Consider the following 26,125-nt stretch of genomic DNA (forward strand, 5'->3'; position numbering starts at 1 on the left):
GAAGAGGATCTATTGTTTGGCAGGCAGCAGAGGCAAAAAACAATTTTTTCTTCTCACCTTCCTTGCTCTCAGATTTCCATCAGGGAAGAGAATGTCTTTGTTGGACTATGAAGTGCCCAGATGGTGGATCTTGCTGCTTTAACACTATTCAGTCCCCCTTCTTCGAGGTTGATTTCCTCTCCTAGTGTGTTCCGTCATTGACATAAATTATGTTAGGCTTTCTTGCAGAAGGATTGCAAGCCCAATTTGATCTGGGTCTTCTATCACCACCTTCCATTTTTGGGTCAGATTGAGAGGGTAGGCTCCCCAGACCTTCATCATCTTCAACATTGGCACCTGTTCCAGTTTCAGTCAGACCAACACTGCCTTGCTCCCAGCTGTTTCCAGCACTAGCTTAGTTGCCTGTCTTCAAATTGGTGCCAGTCAGCACCAATGTTATCAGCAACTGTGCCCTTGGTGTCAGTAGTTCCTTTAGTAGCCAGCCTCAGGATCAAGGTCTTAAGTCTTTCAGTGCCATCTTGCTTGGCATTGAAATCTGATTAGAGTTGCAGATAACAAGGACTCTGATACTACCATTGATGATGACATTGCCTTCACCACTGGAGAATGATGTCCGTACATTGCCTTTGTCACCTTTGTCAGTATGAGCTGCTGTCTATTCCTTTAAGTTTTCAGGCCCTGACTACAGCCTTAGTATTAGATTCATTGTCCATGTTGCAGTCCCACCCCAAGCATGTCATGGGCAGTCTCATGCAGAGATCACAATCTTGGGGCACCTACCCAAAGATAAGTTATCATGACAAGGAACAGGAACAGTCCCAGTGGGATCTTCTCTCAAGATCTGAGCTTGGTTGGTTCCAAGATGAAGGTGATAGCAAAAGCAACTAATATACAGCTGTGGGCTTAGAACTCTCAAAAATAGCAAAAGCCTGAAAATGACTGTAAATTACTAACAAAAATTGGTATCTGAAGTATTTATAACATCCAGAAGGTCAACAAAGAAGAGGGAAAACTTAGGAGAATGTAGCATGGAGCAGAGGTGGAATAAGCAGATGGCAATGGCAGCTGAAGGAGGGGAATTCTTCAGCCAGCCTGAGAGAAAGATTGACCAAATGCACTCTTACATTTTCAAGACAAGTGGTTCCACAGACAAATAATAGAAAGCTGCAGGAAGTAGACATTTTAACCAGGCATTCAGAGAAACTAACGTGTATGAAAACTACTGAAAAGGAAATGAAAGAAAAAATGGTGAAGCAATAATTAAAATATGAACAAATGGCACAGAAACTGTCTGAATTTGAGAATAGGTCATGCATAGACAAATTGAGGTTTATGGCGGTATTAGAACCAGTTGATGGGATGGACAGAAGAACTTTGAGAATACTCATCACACATGGACTGGTATTTCTGTTGATATCAAAATAGAAAGCATAAGTAGAGCACATTTTTGTAATTTGATTTTGAGAAAGCATATGAGATGTATATTGATTCAACTACAGTCATGCCAGCTGAAGGAGGAAATGCTTTCTGTTTTGTGGAGGAAGATAATAATATTAAAGGTTGAAGACACAAGGGTCTATGTAAATAATGACTTTTCAATAAACACATACTAACAGAAACTCTTTTCTTTCTTCCATAAACCTCTGCAGAGAAACGAAACTTTGTTTTATGTTGTTGTGTCTTACATTACTTTAAATCTCTACCCTCTATTATTGAAAAAAATCAGATTACACAGGCCTTTGACAGGAACAAAAAACCTAACAAAAAGAAAAGAAATGGAGGCAGGAGAAGGTAGTGAAGGATCACGTGACTACTCAGCAAATGCATAAAAGCAAACCCTTTTCTGTTTTTCCAAATGATGGATAAAAGAAAGGAAATTACAGTTTTCAGAAAGTGAGATATTACCCAAAAACAATTCTCTTGGAACATTGACAGGGGATAGTACTTAAAATGGATATATTCTTATATAGAAAGGGTGTGATACAGCCAAAATAAGCTGCAGTCTGAATTCTACTTTAAAACTGTTGAAATCAGTGATTTCCAGAGAGAAAACAATTGTTTAATTAATATATGTAAAATATAAGTGTTGTATCTCAAATTTTACTTAATGAAAGTGTATGTCTAACTGAAGTGGAGTTATATTGCATGCTCTTCTGTAAAAATTCCATTTGTTTTCAAACTTCAAATTGTGTTTTGTTGCTTTCAGTAAAGGTTCTATGACACTGGAATAAAGAAGAGGAAACGAAAATAAATGGATGACAACTAATATATTATGTGATGGAAAACAATACGTATTGCATAAAGTTAGCGCTGGTAGTGCATGCACTAGGTCTAGGAATGAATACAAAGTTAAACTGAAGGAGAATTATACTGTATGCTGTTTGGTGAAATTTCAACTTTTTTCAGACTGCCAACTGTGATATGTTGCTTTCAGTAAAGATTATATGATAGCAGGGGAATGAAGGGGAAAAATAAAGGAATGCTTAATGGAAAAGGAAAGCAATATATTCTATGATGGAAACAAATAGGCAATGGGTAAAGAACTGCAAAGGTAGGTCTTGGAATGTACGCAAAGTTAGAGACAATTATACTGACTGATAGATGGCAAGATTCACAAAAACAATGCACTGCAAACGAGTGAGGGAAGTAAGTTAAATGTAGGAGAACACATGTATGGGAAATAATGTTTGGTATAACCATAATGCACTGTACATTTTGAAAGATCTTCCAGAACCATAGTAATCAGTAAGTACCAGTGAGAAAATAACCATTTCATACCGTATACTGTTTGGTTAAAGTCATATTTCTCCTCAAGCTCCAGAATGGGAGACTTTTCAGTCTGCAGACTAACCTGTTTTATCTCTAGTTCTAGTAGAATTCATACTGCTTTCCTTGACAAGCTATGCTTGGTTACAGGAGGACTGAGGCAATTTGAATATTTAATAGGTTTGACCTTTTAAAAGTAACTACAGAATATGAAGTAACAAATGAAGTTAAATGGAAAATGTTTAAAAATGTACACTAGTTGCATAAATGAACAACCTGAAACAATGACTACAAATTTAACGTGACATATATTAAATGGAAGACTGTAGGTAACAATGTTTAGCTATATAGCAGCATAAGAAATTAAGAATAAAGGGACAAATTCAGAAATAAGATAACTTAATATGCTGGTTTGCATGCAAGTGACAAAAACAGATGATTATTAATAATGGGGGGTTCACCAACACAATGAAATAAATCAAGGTCCGAGCCTGATTAAAAAAGACTAGAAGAAGCTTTATACTGCTGTTTCTATAGTGTATGAACTATGTTTCCTTGAAAAGAAAAATAACTGTGTAGTTAATATGATGTTTATTTTTGGATATGGAAGGAATGTGTGTTGTTTTAATGAAATTTAGGATATCAGATATAGTTGGGGCAGTTAATACACAGTATAAAACACATATAATGACACAAAGTGATTGATTTGCAACAGAAAAGAAATCATAGATGTAGGTAGAATAATAGATACGTTTAATTACCATGTTATAGTTTGACTTTGTATTCTGGAACATTAATGGGTTGGTGGACAGGAAAAAGCAGAATATGATATTGACCTTAATTTGCAGTAGTAATACATACAGTATTGTTACAATAACTAAATGCACCTGAATCATAAAGAACATGAACACTTTATAAAGAAAAGTAGGACGACGGTTCTTTGTGGGGAAACAGAAAATGGGCCTTACTATTAATTAAAAAGGGTATTGGAATAAAGATTGAGGAACAAATGAACGCTAGGCAGGGAAGGTGTATTATGCTGAGAGGTTGTTGGTATTGTGTGAGAATTACACTGGTTGTAATATATATTCCACCAAAAGAATTGAGGCAAGATATAAAGAATGTAATGGGAGAAGTTGTAACCTTTCATCAAGGATGTATTGAGTTGGCTGGAGATTGGAACACTACAAAAAATAAGGAATATGTCTCTGGAGGGCCGAGACACAGTAGAATACCAGTTGGGGGTGGGTTCACTTCTAAATTTCAAAATCCCGAGTTCCAGAACATCAAGTTCAGAATCTTGAGATCTTGGAATCTCGAAATTGTGAACCCTCCCCCGAAACAACAAACACACAAAAAACAAGCGTATGCAGGGGGGCAAGCCCCCCTGCACCCCCCACAACTTAAAATATAGCAAATCCGAGATCGCACTGCAGCGAGGACAAGGGAAATCTCCCGGTCCGCACTGTATGCCGATCTCCTTTCAGGATCTCAAAGTTTTAAAAGTTCGAACATATGATCTTCGATCATATGAGATTCAAAGTTTTGGACTTTGAAATTCTGAACGTAACCCGTTGGGGGCAGATAATTAGAGAAATATGTACATGTGTTTTGTGGCTAAAGGTAAGAATGAAGTAGAATATACACATTTCAGTGAGTTATGGTTCTTGGAGAAAGATTAGATGACGTTTCATATCGAAAGAATGTTGTAACATATTGCAAACTACTGTCTAAAACATTTAGTCTTATGAGAGGAAATAGGCAGGAATGTCCACTTTTACTGTTATTACTATTTGCCTTGTATTTAAAACCATTAACCAGAAACATGAGGCAATCAAATATAACTGGATGTAAATTAAGAAATGCTAATGAGAAAATATCCCTTTTTGTTAGTGACATAATATTATGTTACCAATCCAGAACAAGATATAAATTATATTTAATAAACTGAAATATTTAAAAAATGTGGCATGGTGTAAAGTAAATGAAATAAAAACAAAGGCTTTAGTAATGAATTATGCCCTGATGCATGACTTGTACATAACTTCCCCTTTTTGTGGGATCCTAAGAAAATGAAATACCTGGGAATTCAGCTGAAACAGGATGTTGAGCAACACCTAAAGAAACGCGGAATAAATTACTCAGTAAATTATAAGATGAGACAAGACTATAGAAATTATTCACATATAGACATAGCCAATAAGATGCATGTTATTAAGATGTTTTATTGTCCTACTGGTTCTTCAAGCAAGTCAGGCTTCTATGTATCAACCAAGTAATCAGATGTAAAAGAATATGAAAAAAAGGAAATTAAGCAATTTATTTGGGATAACAAAAAATGCAATGGGAATACTAACACAAAATAACAAGGTGGTTTGGGACCACCCTGTTTGGTTGCATACTCTAAGGCCAGGCAGCTTAGGTTAATATATTTGAATTCAAGACTTTGAATACTTGCCCAAATAAAAGCACATGAGAGCCCAATGAGGCAACTACAGGATCATGCATGGGCACTCGAGCGGGCAGATTTCAGAAAGGGATATAAAGAGCATTATATACAACATTGTCTACATACAGTTGTTATAGGTTCATAGGATGATGCTAGGCTATTGGCCTGGAGGTCCTTATAAGCCTAGACAAGGATTTCGCCCATTTTCCTTCAAAGTCAACACCTGTTTTCCCTGTCCAGCAGGGGCACAGGTGGGATCCCAGCGGTGTATTTTCTGTTTCTCATTCAGTCGTCTAAGTTCCTGTTAAAGAGGGCTAGAGAGGTACTCTGCTTGACATGGAGAGGCAGTCTATTCCACAGATGGGGGAGTCTTTGGGACACAAATCTATCCCGCCAACAAGTTCTATTAATGTCACAGACGAGGTTAAGGCCATGCGTGCAGGTTGCACAAGTGGAGTTTGACTTACAGATATGCAGCAACGCCATCAAGGCTGGGACTGAGGATGGCCTTGTATGCCAGACACAGGTCACCTCTGAACAGTCTGTGTGAGACTGAGTAGAGGGACAGGGCTTTTAGCCTATCTATATAGGATAGGTGTTTGAGACCTTGGATTTTCCTGGTCAGTAACCTCTGTGGTCTCTCCAGCTGCTGCTTGTGCTTAGCAAGGTACATACCAAAGGGGCATTGTACTCGATAATGGGTCTGATAAGGGAGGAGTACAGGGATGTTATGACTTCCTTGTTCCTGGATGAAATGCCCTTATTTATGAGGTGGGCCATGTAGAAAGCCACCTGGTGGTCAAAAGTCGGGTTGCGATCAACCTGGATGCCCAAGTCCCTCACGACTGATTGCATGGTTAGTACATTGTTATTCATGTGCTAATTAGTGGGGATGCCATTTTCCCCAAAGGGGATAATGAGGCATTTCTTGGCATTCAGTTTGAGGCCATGCTTCTGGCACCAGTCATTAGTTTGGGTAAGGCCCTCTTGGAGGATGTTCACATCACTAGGGGAATTTAAGACAGTGCCCAGCTTGCAGTCATCTGCATACTTGGTTAGCCACAGACCACTAGTTTTGGCTTGCACCTCAGAAAGGTACATTCCAAACAGTAGAGAATCCTTGGGGTACACTGTTTATTACAGGTCTACTACTAGAGGTGGCTTCCCCTATTTTGACTGAGTGGGTTCGATCAGTGAACCAGTTAGCTACCCATCTGGTGACATACGGGTTGATGCCTAGCTGAGAGAGTTTATCAGTTATGCCTGAGTGGTGAATAGTGTCGAAGGCTTTGGCTAGATCAAGGTAGGCAGTGTGCACGGTCTTCCTCTTGTCCATGGCTTTGTTGACTGTTTTGAAGAAGTCGACCAAGTTTAACAGGCATGATCTCCCTTTGACAAAACCAAACTGTGTGGGGTCAAGTGTTTAGAGATTGCCAGTGTCCTTGTTTATATGGTCCATGATGATGCATTCCATAGCCTTGCAGATCAGGCTAGTTAGGCTGATGGGCCTATAATTGCCTGGGTCAGTGGACGCTCCACCTTTGTGTAGAGGGATGACAGTGGCTGTCCTCTATTCTGCTGGGGTGAAGTTGGTGCTCAGGCTTTGGTTGAATAGGTTGCCTAATGGAGTTGAGGGCTCATGTCAGAGTTCATGTAGGATACAGCCAGGGATGATGTTAGGTCCCATGGAGACTGTATATTTTGTCTGAGAGGGCATTAAAGACCTGCTTCCTGTTGATGAAAGGAGGGAGACAGGTGCTGGGGACGTTTTGGTTTACTGATGTGGGGGGGGGGGACAGTAGGGTGAAGTTTTCACTGAACCTGTCTGCCAGCAGGTTGGATATACCTATGGCATTTGTGTATATGGTGTTATTGTCCCCCAATTCAGAGCAGATTTGGGTGTTGCCTTCAAGATTGCAGACCTACGTGAAGAAGGCCTTGTGATTGTCTTTCGTGGATGTGGCCAATCTGGACTCAGTTAGCCTTAGAGGATTTCACCAGTGACCTTATTTGCTTGTTCAAAGGAGAGATTGCTTCCAATTTGGCATCTGCTCTTTGGTCCTGGACAGCAATTTTTTTCCTTTTATTATAGAGTTTGTTTATTGCTGCTGTCCCCAAGACAGGTTTACTCTTCCTTGAGGAAGATGATTTGGTCTTGTCAGGTATTGTTGAGTCCATACAGCTATGTAGGTGCTCATATAGTTTTTTGGTGTAGGCTTGGACATTAGTGCTAGTTCCAACTGAAGGGACGGTGGCTGTGAAGCTGCTTATACCTGCTCTGAGGAAACTATAGTCAGCTTTGGAAAAATGTTTTTGTTTGACCCTGACAAGGGGGGGGTCAGGGGAGATGGTGACTTTAAAAGTGATTGCTTTATGGTTGGATCTTACAAAGTAGAATGACACATTGACTACTCACGTTGGTTAGAACCAGATACAGGATATTCTCACCTCTCGTAGGAGTGTCAAGCAGCTGATCCAATGCATTGGCAGTGATGAAGTCGAGGAATCTCTGGGCATTCATGTTTGGGCTAGAACAGGTCTTCCACTCTATGGTTGGGTAGTTAAAGTCACCAGGATCATGGTAGAGGGTTGAATCTTAATAGATTCAAGTAAGTCCAGATAGGTGGAGTCTTGAGTCATGGTTGGGGGTCTGCAGCTATCTGTGATTTGAATAGGTGTTTTGTCAACAGTTAACTGCATTTGGAGTGTCTCCTGTGTGTCATACCGTTTGACCAGCCTGGAGGTGTGCATGTCTTTGATAAATATTGAAGCTCCACCTCCTTTGGCTTTGTAGTCCCCCATTTGGGGTCTGAAAGTATGGTAGGATGAGTAACCTGGTAAGGCTGGGGTGCTCTTCACAGCTTTGAACCAGGTTTCAGTGACTGCACAAATTTCAGCATCTTCCAGGGCAAGGAATGCTTGCAATGAGGGCAGTTTCATGCTAAGACTCCTAGCATTTAGCAGCATGACCTTTAACTTTCATTTAGAAGAAATTTTCATGTTGGTAATTTTGTGCTCATGACTTTGCCTAAAAAGACACTATGGGGGAGGCCAGAGCCTTTGACAGAAGCCTGAAGCCCAGGGGAGACGGATGAAGGCCATCTCTGGCAAAGCATCGTGGTCTGTCAATAATGTCCTCCCAGGTTGTCAGGCACTGGATCCCCTTGGAATGACATATTAATATACATTAATATATATTAAGTAGGTTTTTGCTTTACTTTAAAGAAAGTTAGACCTTGTTAAGGTAGGGTCTATATTAGATCACCGAACGCTTAAAAAAGCGAACAGTGATTGATCGAACTTATGTAAGCAAAAGCTTACAATCTCGAACTGTCAGAACAGCGATTTTTTTTTTTCCCTAGGGAAAAAAAAATCACTGTTCCAAAACACATACACGCAACACAAGCACACCAAACAAACAGCAATCCACACACACACACACCTAAAATCTGACACCTAACCCTACACTAAACTATACACACACCACTAACTATCCACTTGCCTTAACCCAAACCCTAACCCTAAGGTCTGTCACTATCGCACACTCACCTCACCCGCTCCCTAACCCTAACTCACCTAACCCGCCCTAACCCTCATGTCCACACAATGGCACACATACCTAACCCACGCCCAAACCCTAACTCACCTAACCCGCCCTAACACTCACATCCACACAGTCGCACACTTACCTGAACCCGACCCGTAACTTTCCACCACAGCACTGAAAATACCGAAGCAACAGAAACGGACAACCAATTTCTTTCCCTAGGAAAAAATTCGGGTTTCTGTTGCTTCAATATTTTAAGCTTTCGCTTACATAAGTTCGATCAATTACCGTTCGCTTTTTTAAGCATTCGGTGATCTAATGTAGACCCTTAAGGTAGCATAATGCCTATAGGATATACTGTAAATAGTAATATGAATGAGAAAAAAGATATAATGAGCTTTTGGAAATGAAGCACAGTTTTGTGAACAGATTATAAAAGGGGATGAATTAATAAAATGGCTAGACAAACTTTTGGATTATTGAACTCAGATCAACTTTCATATGCAGGTCTAATGTTAGAATTGAAGGAAGCTATGTGGCAGCTGGATATTAAATTTGTTAAATCATAAATAGTAGATATAATTGAGTCTAGAACAGAAATGGCAGATGGGAAAAGATTAATTAGTAGAGCATATAAGGCAATATTGGATCTGAGAAAACAATACAGCATAAAATTAAAAATAGCATGGAGTGAAAAATTAAAGATATTACAAAAGATACGTTGAGATATATTGTCTCCCTCCCTAGCTATGCAACTAAATTGAAAAGTTAGAATTTATGTATGAAAATGTTTGCTGAGATATATCTATACCCTTACTTGACCTAGAAAATATTTCACAAAGAGAGGCATATAGTAGAGATGTAATGATTCAGAAAGAGATTTTTGGGAGCATATATTTTCTGAATGTATGGAGGTGCTTTAGTGAAAAAATTAATCAAACAATATAGTAAGTCTTGTACTTTGAAGAGAATTTAACCTCATTATACAGATGTTCATACCGAGTGAAGAGGTGAAAGCATTTTTATGTTTAGTGGCTAAGAAAGCCATACTTGGAAAACTACAGACAAACCTACAATAAAAGAGAGAAAAAAGATAATTACAGAGATTAAAACTTGGTACTGGGAACCATTAGAGAACAAAACATAACTAACCCTGGAAGAAAAGGCTGCATGAGATCTGATAATGGAAATTCAATTTGCAGATGTTGATTTGAAACAAAGCACCCAAAAACATTGATCTCTTTAAAGGAAGTAGAGTATAATACCGTATATGACTTAGCACAGTGATGATAAAACATTATGATCAATAGTTAATACCTGATCTCAAGTTATGTTGTAAATGGTTAACTTACGTGTTAGAGTGCTTTTTGTTTAAAGAAGCAATGTTAAATTAATTTGGAAACCAAGATTAGACAAAATAGATGTTTGTGATATATGGATTTAGATGGCAAGTTATATGGATAATGGCAAGTTATTAAAGATTAAATGTAATCAACTGGCTGATAAAAGACTAGCTTATTAGTATTATATGAAAGATAGTTATAAAATAGTTGTATTAGAAATCAGTGCCAAAATAACAAGTTTGGGATCCATAGCAATGTCACAGTATGCAAAATGAAAATATTATATTAAATAAAATGTTGCTCATAAATTATCTGGGTCTATATTACATTGCCGAAGTATTATAACTTTGAACAGATAATGTTCGAACCATTATGTCCGAAGTTACAAAACTTTGACTATGAATTAAAAAAAAAAAAAAAAACAGAAAACAAAATAAACTGTTTTAAGCAGGCGGGCAAATCCCCCTGCACCCCCCACACCCCCACTACATAAATATACCAACTCCAAGATCGCACCCCATTGAACAAAATGGAAACCTCCACTTATGGAGATTTCAATTCAAACGCTCAAACTTTTACAAATTTGAACTTATGGTCTCGACCATATGAGGTTCAAACTTGTAAAAGTTCGACTACATGATAGGAACCCAGTTATCTGAACCTGATTTAGACTTTTGGTCATCCTCCACAGACTCCTTCCTCCAAGGCTCCTGTGGCAGCTTCCAACTCCTCAATCATAGAGGACTCCCCTATATTGCCTTCTGATAATGTACATTCACTGTGGTTTTGTTACTAATGTTAAAGAGGAGGAACTTCCCTGTTGCTCCTCCATTAGCCTCAGGCAAGATTCTGCAAGAGACCTTCTGTTCTCTCCCTTCACAGTCCTGAGTAGTACTTTCTGTGAACAAGTTGGTAACTGTCATAGCTAGCTAGGGATAGAAAGAACTGGACATGCAGTCTCTGTGCACCATAAACTGCACAGGATATTCCAGCATACCAAGGACTAGGAGTGCAGGTCAGGGAATCCCTCTATCAAATCTGTTGTGAGGTGCAGCCCTGAAGATGACTCCATTCCATACAACTCAGTTGTTGATCCAAACTATAAACATTTCAGGAATATGGACTGCAATAGAAAGTGAGACTTCATGCCCTCTGCTTTTGCTTTGAGGGCAGTAAGCTGACAGATGTACATGTTATGATTCCTGATCAAGCGATGAGGTTTGTAAGCCACAGAAGAAGGTTAAGTATACTGAACTGAGACAAAAACTTTCTGCTTAGACCTCTACCTTGTCTACAGTGTCAAATGGTGCCCTAAGATTAACACAGTGCAGCCAATGGAGCAGCAAAGGTGTTGAAGACTGGCATGACTATCATGCCTTGCTCTCTTCATTAATGGTTTTCATAAAGACTTCAAGGTGTCCATTCTTAATGGCCCATTTTGGGGCCAAAGTTGAGACCAAACAAACAATGAAAAACAGGACATAACACTCATAGCTGTTGATGTGAAATTTACAGCTGCACATCACCTCTATTCTAGGGTGCAAAAGAAGCCACGTGAGAAATGATGCTTGAATGCTTTGCAGCCTTTCTATAATCTACCTGGGAAGAGCTGTCATGGCGGTGATAATAGTAGATTCCTTGACCGATGCCAGCCCAGTTGCTGTGGACAGAACTAAGGGTTCCACAGCCCACTACCTAAGAAGGGCAGGATCAGTCACTCTGTAGACTTGTCTGACTTCACTCCAGAGGCAGTTGAGAGCCACTTGCTCCTCCACTAGCTGTCATGGTCTGTCATCATATACAACCATTGGATATAATTTCCAAAAGCTACAAAATCTCCTTCATTGCCCCTCCCCAGCCATTCCATCATCCTGTTCCCAAAGTACTATCCCACCAGAAAAGGGTGACAGTATTAGAGGTTGTGAATCTTCTTAATACAAAGAGACATCCAGGAAGTCACTCCAGACCAGAGGTAGCCCAGCTTTTACTCCAGAATAAAAGACCATTGGCCTCAGGCCAGTTCTAACTCTAGCCTAACTTGATTCATCCTCGTACTAATGTTTCAGATGGTCACTCTTTGGTCAGCCTTTCCTTGTCTGCCCAAGTGAGATTGGATGTTGTCTTTGGACCTTCAGCATATGTACCAGCACATCAAAATTTCCAAGGAATCAAGGAGATTACCTTCACTTTCAGGTGGGAATCAGGATCAACTGATCGATAAACTGTTATCATACCCTGTCTTATGAATAGGGTCCATTCCCGTCATTGTATTAGAAAACCAAAAGACTTGGATAAATTAAACCAAGAGAGTTCTTGAATATTGCCATATGGACTGGTTAGAGAATTTGGGACTTTTTTTATCCTGGGGCCTGTGCAACCAGCTGTCTTCTTTATTTTTTTTAACTTTTAGTTCTCCATGGTATATGCTGTGTAAAGTACAGTCTATATAGCAGTGTCATCTTGGTGAGATTTTTTTTCAAAACAGGGTTCATCACATGAAGTTACTCACAAAGACTTGAAGATTAATTCAATTCCAGCAGTACTAGTTACCTTGCTCGCTGATTTCACCTCTCCATTTGTTCCCTATGTGGGTCCTCTAGTGATCCTTGGTGGCTCAGTGGAACTAAACCTTAGACTTTCATTCAGCTGCATTCAAGATATGCAAATCCTCTCAGACACAGTTCACTTGTGGGCTACCAGAGGCCAACCCTTCATTTTTCCCATTCCCATAGGTGACAGTCACTGCAGATACTTTGACCCTAGGCTGAGGGTTATTTTTTTGGGTTAGATGTTCCAAAGTTTTTGCTCACAGACAGAAGGCAGTCTGCACATCAGTATCCTTAAGTTGAGGGCTGTCCTTGTGCTACAAACCATCCAGAATCCCCTTTCTCAGAGTTATAACCATGTATTGTGACAATATGATGCCAGTGTAGTAGATCAACATGTAGAGTAAGACCCATTCCTATTCCCTATGTTGAGCTTTAGGAGATAACAGTTTCTTCCAATTGGTTTCTCATAGCTGTGCATTTACCTAAGGATGCCATCTCCTTAGTCATCCACTAGCCCAATCAGTACCAAGTGCAGAAACGTTTTCTCCTTGATCCCTCCTCTGAGTATGCATGCCAGGGATGTGCTAGTCCAGGAGGGCCCCCTAGGTTTCCTGTATTCCTTTTTTCCAGTCCCCATGATACCAAAGTTCCTACAGAAGGCACAATCAACCAAGGCTAAAGTCACTCTTCTCACCCCATTTTTAGCCTTGATGAATGTAGTTTCCTATTAAGATTTTACCTCTCAAAAAAGCTTCTCAGACTGAGACCTTCAAAGAACCTACTTTGTCTCACCCATCCAGCAAGACTCACCCCAGTCTTCAGGCCATTTATATCATTAAAAAGTGTCCACACTTCCAGTGGTAGCTAGGGACTCTTGTTACCCTGACAAGGGTGGTCTGTGTCCTGATTTGTGCTGCAAAACTGTACACCAGGAAAATGTATGAATATAGATGGATGTATTTTGTGGTGTGTGCTTAGAAGAAAGGTGTAGATCCCTTTTCTGCTGTGATCTCTTTTATACTGAACTATCTAAAAAGCATATTTGAAGCTGGACTAAGCTTTTCTTCTATTGAGGTTCACTTGGCAGCAATATCCAGTGTCCACTTGGGAGACTAGAATTCCATACTGGCTTCGCTAGAAAACATGTAAATTGTTCTTGAGGGTTGCTGTATCCCATCTTGGAATATCATGGTTTGGAACAGTTGACTTGACCTGTGTTTGAACCTGCTTTGAAGTCTGAGCTCAAATCCACCTCACATAAAAATATTTTTCTTGCAAAGGTTATTTATGCCATGCATTTTTCTGAGCTTCAGGCAATGTGAATTAATCCCCTGTACCTTGTGTTTCACAAAGACGAGTAATGCTGCACACCAATTCTTCCTTTGTGCCAGAGGTGGCGACCAAATTTAAACTGAACTAATCTTCCAGTGTTCTTTCAGAATTACTGCAAGGCATACTTCTCACCCCTTAGCACAAGAAATGTGGACAAAGCCAAAAAATAATGGGGGGACAAAAGCCCAAACACAAGGACAGATTTTAAATATTGCTCTTATAAACTTAGAAAGTGACTAGAATAAATGGTTTTGTGTTGCCATGCATTTTCTCAAGGATATGAAATCTGAAACTTAAATGTCTGTCATTATTTGGTTAATTCAGTCCTCGCAGATTAGCCTGAAAACCACACCTTTTATGAGGAACGCACCAAAAATATGAACCGAAAATCTGAACAGTTGAGAGATATACTTTTGCTTTGCCTTGATATGCACTAACAGTTGTGATTTTACATTCACTGAACTAAACAGTTTAGAAAAGATCAGCAACTTTTCATTTTCTTTGCAGATAAAATTGAATCCAAAGATTTGTAAGGCACACTGTCAGTATAGCTTTCAGACTGAATTTCCTTTTGTTTGTCTAATGTAAGGTAAACTTTTTGTTGGTGAACAAAAGGCACATTGAGTTAGAGCAGTATCCACTTCCTTTTCTTATCTTTGTAATGTCACTATTGTAGATAATACTTGTGCAGCTGCTACCTGGGCTTCACTAGGTACCTTTTTATGAAGTACTATAAACTGGATGTTATCTTGTGGTCCATGTCTGCATGTGAGGCTACAGTAGTCTGTGATCATCTTTCCCAGGGCATCCTGGTTGATTGCTAGGGACTTTGTCCCATCAGGAGAGGAGGAAGAATCATACTATGACGGATACAAAAGTTATGCACTTACCATAGCAATAGACCTTTATGGTCATAATTTAATCATTTATCCACTTTTCTATATTTCCATCCACCATCTATGACCTGACAAAGTGAGCTGCATGACGATATATGGTGTGTGAGCATATGCTTGAGCAGTATGTTGGCTAGCTGTTAATGGGGCTCTGAGAAATGTCAATTTTGATTTGGAGAGGCAAGAACATGGAAGTTATTATGGGAGTGGGAAGGAGTTGAAGCATGGTATCTGTGCTGTGCAGAGGTTAATACGAGTTGGTGTTTAAGTCCTATCAGTAGAGGAGTATAAACCATTTCTGTTCATGTTATTTTTCTCCCGCAGATTTCCCAAAGCTTTTCCAGTGGGATCAGTGTTTTACCTCAGTTCAACAAACACACAAATAAAACCACGATCATGTAGATCTGTAATTTTTGCAAGTACTTAACTGTCATTTGTGTTAGGTGCTAACCATAAAAGATCAATGGTATGGCCCTTGGAACAGAAAGCACGCTCCTTCCATTCCAGTCCTCTCAACTTCTTTGCTCAATGATTCTGGACAAAGACAAAAAATAATGGAGGACAAAGACCCAAAATTAGGAACAGTTTTTAAATATTGTGTTAATTTGCTTGAAAATTTAATCGAACAGCAGGTTTTACATCAACATGTATTTTCTGTAGAATGTATGAAAATGTAATGTCTGTCATTATTAACTGACTAATCCTCAGTGATTTAAAAGAAAATCAAAAATTTGACAAGGAACAGGGCACCAATTTAATGCAAAATCAGGGTCATTCTGCAAAATGCTGGACAGTTGAAGAGGTGTTTTCCCTCTACCCATCACATAAATATATTTCTATAGGAGATATTAATGCACTTTTCCTTTATTTGCTTACTTAACTAGTTACTTACTAGATTAGTTATTATGAAATGTCTAGATGAGAAGATCCTGTGACTGTCCATTTCCTCATGGTGTATTTAAGCAATAACGAACAGATGGTGTGGTATATTGAAGATTTACCCACAGTTGGCATGGTTTAATCACAAGGGCGAAGCCCATGTGATTAAATAAAGCCAACCGTGGGTAAATCTTCAATATACCACAACCACGGAGTTGGTTATTGCTATTATACAATGACATTATTTAAGAAAAAAAATACTTTTCTTAAATAATGTCTTTGTATAATGGAGCATTACTGTTCTTCTGTGGCTGGTGGTATACTGCTTCCTTGTATTGATGTACTGTGCATGCATATGGGACTTGCTTTCCCACGCATACCCAGTACATCAGTGCTTTGAAACAGAAGCAACGGAGAAAATAAAGTCTCCATTTCTCCGTTTTTTTTTTTTTTTTTTTAATTAAAAAAAAAAACTTTAGGGCAGTTTAGGGGTAGGTGAGAGACAGCATGGAAGAAATACAAGGGATATCAGGTACGTGTGTTTAATTTTAAATAACGTACCTGATTTCCCTAGTATTTTGTCCAAGCTGCCTCTCTGGTATGTCCGGAGTCGGGGCTAAAGATTTTATTTTTACTTTTTAAGAAATAAAAATAAAATTTAAACAATATACCAATGGAAAGAAGTCCGGGTGACCAGACCTTTTTCCGTTGGTATATTTTGGGATTTACAACGGGCACGCTGGTTGGGCTGGCCAATCAGTGTGCACGTTTTTGAATATTAATGGGGAGTCATTGTATAATTAACTGTTGTTGCCCTTTCTCCATTCCAGTAAAGGCTTGGAGGAAGGACAGTAGATCACTGGTTTTATACTATGAGTAAATATAGTACATTACTGAAGGTAGTACAGGGTTGTTCTTCCACTGCCCTGTTGGTAGAAGACGTCTGCTGCAACTCTGATATAGGGAGTTTTGTAAGGTGGTGTTAATGCTATCTACCATCAATGGAACATTTCTTTCTCACTCTCATGTATCAAGTGCTTCACTGAATGTCTCTTATAGTTAAACTTTTGTGTTGACTACACAGTATATAATAAACTCATTGTTGCTTAGTATTTAACCTGAAATATAATCATCTAGTTGTCTGTTATATTTGCAGGGTGCACTGGAAAATATTTAGGCAAAGTCTTGTTTGGTTGCACAGAAAGCAAATGCAAATTATTTGATTTTCTTAGCAAGTATTATAAATTGGACATTCGTGTATATTTATTTTTAAAGCTGAATGTTCTCAGTGTGGAGACGGTTTGATTTATAAAGGGAGTACTTTTATGTAATAACTGATTCTGCTTTCTTATTTTGCAGGTTCATGTCTGATGTGGGAAGAAAGATACCAAAAACAATGCTGGCACTACTAAAAATGGTATAAATCCAGCAGAGCTCATGAGAAATATTTGAAATATCTAAAATGGATGACTTATACAAAGACCAGCAGAACTTGTCCATGGATGTTGACAGCTCTCCTGCTATTACCAACAGCAAACTTGACAATGGTGTTACGCAGCTAATCACTACTGAAGCATGGAACATCAACTCAGCAGGCCTAATGAAGAAAGCACTTTCGCCATTAGTTGCTGTTCCAGCTCATTCCATATTAACTCCTCCAGCAGACTCGCAGAGTGGAGTTGCTCTGAAAGTAGCAGCAACAGTGCTCCAACCAATCTGCTTTGGGGACAGCCCAGTTGTTCTACCTATACATTTACAAGTAGCAGGAAGTGCAGCACCTCAGGTAAGTCCCAGCAGTAACACCCCTTACGTAATGACAACTCAAGGTCCAGTGCCATTACCTGTCCTTTTGGAGCAACATGTGTTTCAGCACTTAAATTCACCATTGGTGTTATCTCAGACTGCTCCGTGTCCTTCAAGTACCATTCAGAGTAATCTTTTTCAGGGCTCTTCTGCACCTGTTTCACAGCCTCAGCATTTAGACCATAAATCTTCAAGTCAGGCACAAGAATCTGCACTTCCACCTTTATTTCAAACACCAGCATTTGTTGCTGCACTTCAGGATTTGTTTCCATCGCAGAATACGACAGCGTCATCCACTTGTCAAGCATCTCCTGAGAGTCTGTCTTCAAATTTTTCATCTGTTCCCCCCCAGACACTCAGTGCAGGTCTAGCTCCCTTAGTACCTCCAGCCACCCTCTTAGTCCCTTATCCAGTTATTGTTCCCTTGCCTGTTCCGATACCCATTCCTGTTCCTATACCTATCCCTGTTCCTCAGAATTCAGAGTTAAAAGTGTCTGCAGATCTACCTAGACCACCTGCCTCTGTTTCTACATCATGTAAAAGTACACAGACTACTTTTGAAAATGAAGATTCAAAATCGTTAGAGTTATTGCAAGTCAGAGACTTTTCCCAGCTTAATCGACACACGGTGATAAAGCTTAGTGAGAATGAAGCACTTGACCTTTCTGTGAAAAGTACATGCTTACCATGTAAAACTGAAACAGTTTGTCAGCAAGTTCAACAAGATGGTGTACTTGATTTATCAGTTCCTTCTTTGAAGAAAAGTAGTGTTCCATGTTCTCAGACTGGTTTATTTTATTCATCTAGGTCTTCAAGTGAAAGTCTTGGTCAGTCCTCAGATGGAATTACAGCTATGGTGACATCACTGAGTCCAGCAAAGCCTACAGAAGGCTCACTTAAGATGGATGACAAAATTATTTGTAGTGGTAACTCTGCTGATCTTATTAGACAACAGAAGTGGGTTGTTGAACAGAGTCACAGAGCAAACTGTGATCCCAAAACTGGTAACAATATTGAATTAGTAAGTACTTCACAGACAGCAAAAGTGATTGTGTCTGTCAAAGATGCTGTTCCTGCAATTTTCTGTGGCAAGATAAAAGGCCTTTCAGGAGTATCTACTAAAAACTTTTCCTTTAAACGAGATTTGCCACAGGAGTCTGTATTGCAATGTTATGATATGAAAACACAACAGGAACCTAGAGATAATGAGGCTTTAAGAAAGGCAAATAAAAATAAAGGAATTAAATTAAAGAAAGTGAACTCGCAAGAAATACACATACTTCCAATCAAAAAGCAACGATTGGCTGCATTTTTTCCTAGAAAGTAGAGTGGTGTGTGAAGTTTTTGACAGTGTTTAATAGTGAATTATTTATTTGGGGGATGATGATACTTCAGAATGCAAATCAATTAAAGTAATTTCCCATTTGCTGAGGAGACATATAGGTCTAATTTAGCATAAAGTATATTTTCAACAAAAGCATATAACAGTGGTACATTTCAAAGTGAATTGTGTTTTGGAAATTCTGATCTTGATTTTAATGCTGGGAACCAATTTGGCAAGTGTTATATGTACTGTTCACTGCCGTAGTGTTTTAATTTTGTGAAATGGCCGCAGGCATTACCATACTCATACAAGTAAATGGTAACAGAGGAATATTATGAAATAAACTATGCTAAGAACCTGTCTAAATACAGTGGATGAGCTGAAAGTATTTTAACATATGCAGTAAGTTTGACTGGTTTTGACATGATTGAGGCACAGCCAGTGATCAATCTGTTATCTGTGGTCGATACTATGATAACAGTACAATGTGCATCTGCAGTTCTTTGCAGTTATCTTAAATTACCAAATGTGCAGATCTACTGTGTCCCAGTACAAAATGAAAAAAGTTGAATGCAAAATATAAGGTATACTGCGTTTACAATGTGGTATATATAGAAAAGTAGCACTCCTGTAGCAAATAAAAATAACTATCTGACTTCCTGTGTGCTCTGAAAATTGGTTGTTTTGATACTGACATTAACATAATGATCAAATGGCATAAACTTGACTTTAAGTAACTAGATTTGTTCACATCTTTAGATTGTATTACAAGTTGCCATTTTATGCATTTTCTATATGTACTGCACAAAAATGCTGCTGTATATTGTGGTCTAAATGCTTTTATATCCTGCAAATAATAATGAACAGGTTTAGATGAATCAAGATGAAGTTCAATGAAAAAGACAAGACCTGTGATTTGCCAGATGCTAAATATTTAGAACAAAAGGAGAATCTGATCAATCAGCATATAAGAAGCATATGATTCTTTAACAAAACTGCAGTAAGTTTTTAAACCAGAAAAGTTTTAAATGGCTTTGTTGGTTCATATGAGAACTGGAAGCAACAGTCATTGCCAAATATTTTGAAAATGTAGAAAATCAAACCAAACTTTTGCTATACTATCATCACCACTGCTATACTCGGTAGTCTGCTATGTTTTTTTTATTTAGTCACATAAAGCTGTTAAACATGGCAATATCGGTATGATTTTTGACTGAGCTGCATTTAAATGAACTAAGCAGCTTACAAGTTGAGAGCATATGTAATACATATTTATATATATATTATGTGTAATATAGAAGCATACAAACGATTCTGTATGCATATATAAATATGTGCAAAGCAAGAACATAAGAGACAGTTGGATTTAGAGGATTTTAATAAAGGTTATTAAATGTCATGTATTTTAGTAAAATCACATTTATATTGAATTTCTTAAGGGATTGATGTTTTTGACTTGTATTTCCGGTGTTTTTGGTAAGCTTTGACTTGAATAGAGGAGTGAATGTGTACAAGAGACAGAGCCTGTGATTTTTTTGCACTGCAGTTGTAATATGTAATGAACTGTTTGTATTATTTGTACAACTTAAAACTAGCAATTGCTTTATGAAAATTTAAAGTTTCTGCTTTATTGTTTCCTTAAACATATTACAGTAATGCCACACGTGAATTGATTTTATAAATGTACGAACATTTTGAGATTGTACAGAGGAATTGGGTTATTGATTTATGTGCTTGTTTTATTTTATTTTGTGTGTTTCTTAACAGGTAAGTGGACTAACTGTAATATCAGGACATTTTCAGCGATGACCCATACCAATTACAGTCACAAAGAGGTATTTTAAATGTAGACAACTTCTTTCATACTGGTATTAGAGGCGACTCTGATGCTCATATGAATTACCTGACAACAGATGTTCATCTCTGCATAGTAACATGGTTTTATTATCCAAGAAATAACTATAGCTCAAAAACATTATGCCAGTAGCTTTAACTAATAACAACAGTCAAGGATGTCTTTGCAATGATCCAGAACATTTACCTGGGAGCACTACATCAAATGTTTTTAAAAGAGGTCTTTTGCATTGTTTCCTCAGACCATGGGCAGCAAGTCTGTGTAAAGCATGAGCAACTGAGCTGTTGTGTAGCCTTGGAATGGAAAGCTTGGGGCACCTTCCATCTGGGAAAACCAGCAAAGGTATTTGCCCGAATGTTAGCTACCAAAAGGAGGCCAATAATTTTGGTTGAGGAGTTTCGCAGAAATCAAGACTGGCTAATTAGCTAATTCAGCCCGAGGGAAACACTCAAGCATGCATATAAATATACAGTGGAGTATGCATAGTAAGGCAAGAAAAATAAGTTTTTGTTGATTTGTTTTGCAAGGCCTGAGAACATTTGTAGTTAACTTAGGAAAAGTGAGTTATAAGTGGAAGTCTGTAGCCTAACTGTAATAAAAGGCCCATCTTTCAATTGTCTGCATAAGTGAAGGACCCCAAAACACCCAAAGTACCTGCAGGAATTGATTTTGTTATGTATCTTGGCTGCATAGCTATTGAGATACTTCTTAAAGGTAATGTTGAATCTAGGTATAAATCCAGGTACATGAATAAGTGAATATCTCCCAAACACACCTGTTTTGTCTGAATTGCATGTAGTTAGGAGGTAGATTTGAGTATGGACACTTAAGTAAACACTATTGCCTTAGTTGTTTATAGGTAAATGAAAGGGTGTGGGCAACAATCGCCTTTCCACATAAAAGAAGGGATACATAACATATGTTAAGTCATATGTATACAGGAGTGAACTGATGTACTGGAGACCAGTTGTGAGAGTGTTAATGAAAGAGATTAAGCCGAGGTAGTATGAGAACAAGACCCAGGGCCACAATAATGATAAAAGAAAAAAAACAAATCATATCTAATTTTTTAGTCTAGAAAGTTCTGCTACTAGTAGTACAACTATGAAACGAGATTTTCAACCAAACCTGAGTCCTTCAGCTTGTTCAGAAGAAAGAGCTGACTGAATTGGGTGCTTCAGTAAATGAGCAAATACCACTGATTTTAGAACATCACAGACCATACAGAAAGTGTGTTCAGGTAGGCAGCCATATTATTGTTTTAGCTGTGCTATGAGGTAGGCCTAAAAGCATACTGTTTATTGGCTAAAAGTATACATGAGGCAACATGCTCAATAGTTTTAGGGGAAACGGGAGGCAGTGTCTAGTCTTGTAGTCTTTGGATGTCTGAAGGGCCTCTTGCTTGGGGATAAAGACTTAAATGTTTTGTTTCCAGATGTTTGGCAATTTAATCATGCTGAGTAACAATGTACATGGGTTACTTACAGACATTAAAATGTGCTGGACATCATTTAAAAAAAACTGTGTGAAATACATTATATTATTCTGAGGGCTCCGTAATGACTGCATGTGAGGAAGGAGGCCTTTTAGGGAATATGCACCCTTTGGAATTTGAATAGTGATATGTCTGTATTTTTACTGTACATGAGTTTGTACTTGTCTCATTGCTGCAGTAGGGGAAGATCAGAAAATTAGTTCTGCATATTCTTGGTCACCGCTGTATCATGCTGTACAGATCTGTTCCTCAAGGGAGTGGAAGATAGTCTAAGCAGAGGTTGTACCTGTTGTGAGTACACTGCTTCTGTGCCAGAATTAAACAGTATGCATAGTTAAACAGTCTGAGAGGACTGAGAGTAGATATTTTGTATTTTCTGCCACTTTTTGTTTTACTCCTTAAAAGAATATTCTGATTTCTGGAAACAGCTAGAACTGAATTATTCGCCGTTCATATTGCACACTTTTGCTTGATAAGATTGAGCTCAGCCAACTGATCCAGCCCGCATTTTCTTCCTTTTTAGTGGGTAGTTTTAGCCTTGCAGAAGGTAAACTGAGGATTGAATACAAAAGTATCTTGGCTCTCTCAAAATCAGGGCTTTAACTATCTTGGGCTTTTTGATTTGACAGATGTTAGAGTTGGGTATGTGTGTACCTCATGCAAACAACACAGTGTCAATGCTTTGATAATCATGGCTTATGTACTTGCATCCTGTATTTTTATATCTTACTCTGTTATGCTAAGGGATTTATATTTAATGGGCTGTTTGAGTGTATAAAACATTCAATATTGCATTCATAATCATTTCACTTGTGCAGTGTCTTTTTTTTTCTCTGCTGCTTTATTTCTTATTTTACTGCACTAACTAGGGCTCTCTATCCAGAATCTAAATACTTACCTATTCCCCCCCCCCCCTAACTCAATACTTGGCTTTGTCACTTATCTTCTTTCTCATTTATTGTGAGGTACTTTATCATATCTTGCTTTGATTCTCTTTGTATACTGTATACATGTTGTTCTTCTTCCGACTTTTCCCGGTTAGGTGTCGCCACAGCGGAACTCCGGTCCGCTAATGATTGGCAGTGGATTTTTTACGGGTGCCGAGGTGCCAGCTCGATGCCCAACTTTCACGGAAGGCACGCCCATTCTACTCATGTCTTTCGAATGCCACTCGACCACGGGGAGGACATGCAGACTCCACACAGAAGGCGCTCCAGCCGAGAATCGAATGGGAGAACCTCTTGCTGTGAGGCAACAATGCTACTGCTGCACCACCACGGCTACATATTCTTTGTAAATACTTGTGTGGTATTTTGCTTCACATATCCTGCTTTTGTTTGTGTATACTCTGTAATGCATTATGTTCTGTCTGTTTGCTATTTTGGCTTGGGTTGTGCCTGATAAGGGTCCTTGCACTAGTGCACTTACCTGGATAAAAATGCTAAATAAATGCAAAGAAAGAGAGAAGAGGGCAGGATCTACTTCTCAATAATAACTTGCATTATATTACACACAGTGCTGAATGACAACTGCAGAATAACTGTGAAGATTTTGCATTGCTTTCAGGATTCTTCACATAAGCATCACTAGGCTGCTCTTCTCACTTAAACAGAGAGTTTAAGTAAGAAATAATAGGTTCATAGGTGTTTACTAGGCTAATGGCCACAAGGGCCTTTTTAAGCCTATCTATGCATCCCAAATCTCTGACAAGTTTTGATACCCTTGATAAGTGTAAGCATAGGCCTGGGAGATGAACCATTTACAAGTTACCTGTGTCCATTAGAGACATAGGTACCAAACCAGGGATGTATTTCCAGTTTCCCAACCAGTTGTCCAAGTTGCACTTGACTTGGGTTAAGGAGAAACTCTGCTTCACATGGATAGGGAGTCTATTCCATAGACGGGGTAATCTCTGGGATACATACCCATCTCTCCAGCAGGTTCTATTTATATCACAGGCAAGGTTTAAGTCTTTAGAATGGGTAATTCTGGTGCTGTTTGTTTTGTGGCTATGCAGGAAGTCCATCAGAATGGGGTCTAAAAATGAGCTGTATGCCAGGCGTAGATTTCCACTCAAAAGCTTGTAGGAGACAGAATACAGAGATAGGTCCTTGAGGCATGTTGCGTAGGACATTTTACTTATGCCCTGTATTCTTTTAGTTGGAACCTCTGTGGACATTCCAGTTGTTGGATATGCCTGGTTAGGTACATACCAAAGCAGGCATTGTACTCATTGGTAGGTCTGATGAATGGCAAATACAGTGGAACAATGACTTCCTTGGACTTAGATGCCATATCTTTGTTTATAAGTTACGCAACATAGAATGATTTCCTCACCACTGTAGACACATGATGGTCAAAAGCTAGATTACTATCTGTGTGTGTCCCAAGTCCCTGACTACCGGGTCAACTCTAAGGGGGTATGTTGTCAGTATGACAGTTACGAGGGATGGATGACTTCCCAAAGGATACTATTATGCATTTCTTTACATTTAGTTTTAGCCTATGGCTCTGACACCAGTTATTTGTCTGTGTCTGCCCCTCCTGGAGAACATTTGTGTCATTGTGAGATTCAGTGACAGCTTCTAATTTGCAATCATCTGCAAATTTAGTCAGTCAGAGACCTCTGACATTGGCCTTGACTTCTGAGAAGGAAATGCCAAAAAGGAGTAGTCAAAGGACTGATCCCTGAGGGACTCCACTTGTGATTGACCTCTTTGTAGAGATGGAATTCCCTATTCTGACTTCCTGGGTATTGTCTGTGAGCCAGTTGGCTATCCACCAGGTGACATACTTGTTTGTACCTAACCTCTTGAGTTTGTCAACAATGCCCGAGTGGGGTGTTGTCAAATGCCTTAGCCAGGTCATGCTGGGCAGTGTGAACGATTTTGCCCTCATCCATTGCTTTGGTGACCTTCTCAAAGAAGTCCACCAGGTTGAGTAGGCATGATCTGCCCTTGAAACCAAACTGTTTGGGTCCAGTGTCTGGAGGTTTACTATATCTCTGATTATCTCCGTGATAATTCTTTCCATGGCTTTAAAAATAAGACTAGTGAGACTTTTGGGTCTGTAGTTTCCAGGGTCTGTAGATGGGCCCACCTTTGTGCAGAGGGATGACTGTTGCCTTTCTCCATTCATGAGGCACGAAACCTGTTTGGAGGCTGCAGTTAAATAGTAATTCCAGGGGCTCTGATAAGTAATGTTTCATGCTGTTTAGAAGACATCCTGCGATATTGTCTGGGCTGATTGATGCAGTATTCTTGGTCTTAGAGAGAGCATTATGGACCGGTTCCCTAGTGATAGTAGGAGTTATATTTGATTATATCTCTTGGGGTAAGGTTGGAGCTGCATAGAGGTCTGCTATGTCTTCTGGCTCAGTATAGGTGGCTCCATTTACAATGAGCTCTGCACACAATTGTGTATTGCCTTTGAGGTTGCAGACATAGCTATAGAATGCTTTGTGGTTGTCCTTGGCCTAGGAGGCCAAGCTTACCTCAAATTTAGCTTTGGTAGACTTTATTGTCCTCCAAATTGTTTTGGTTTGATGAGAGTGCTTTTATCCTGCTGGGTGCTGCACCTCCTAATTTTTGCCATGATTTTCTTCCTCCTGTTATACAACCTATTGATTTTGTGATTCCACCAGGATGGCTTATTTTTGAGTTAGTTCTGTACTTCTTCCTAGTGGGTACAGCTGCCTCTATGCAGCTGTTAATATGCTTGTACAGGGTTTCTGTGAACAGTTCTGCATAGGCAGCAGTGTTCTCAGGGTTTATGGGGGCTTGAAATTCTGCCAGGTTCTCACTTAATAGTAGGACGTTAGCCTTAGAATAGCTCCTGAATATTCATAGCTGGGGGTCCAGGTTTTATTTTTACTTCAAAGGAGACCATTT

The 26,125-nt window shown here is 39.0% G+C and overlaps 1 protein-coding gene across 2 annotated transcripts in view; it reads left to right on the forward strand.

The window, feature by feature from the left end:
- RAI2 (retinoic acid induced 2) overlaps positions 1-20,503 on the forward strand; it is a 598,166-nt gene extending 577,663 nt beyond the window's left edge. For both annotated transcript variants that reach the window (XM_044073058.1, XM_044073059.1), the window contains exon 2: positions 17,118-20,503. In XM_044073058.1, coding sequence (XP_043928993.1) covers positions 17,221-18,888 — 1,668 coding nt within the window. In that variant the 5' untranslated portion in view covers positions 17,118-17,220 and the 3' untranslated portion in view covers positions 18,889-20,503. The remainder of the gene's footprint in view (positions 1-17,117) is intronic.
- The last annotated feature ends 5,622 nt before the right edge of the window (positions 20,504-26,125 follow it).

The sequence above is a fragment of the Protopterus annectens genome, chromosome 5.part1 (genome assembly GCF_019279795.1).
Source record: "Protopterus annectens isolate FY-2018-M chromosome 5.part1, PAN1.0, whole genome shotgun sequence".
NCBI classification, from domain to species: Eukaryota; Metazoa; Chordata; order Ceratodontiformes; family Protopteridae; genus Protopterus; species Protopterus annectens.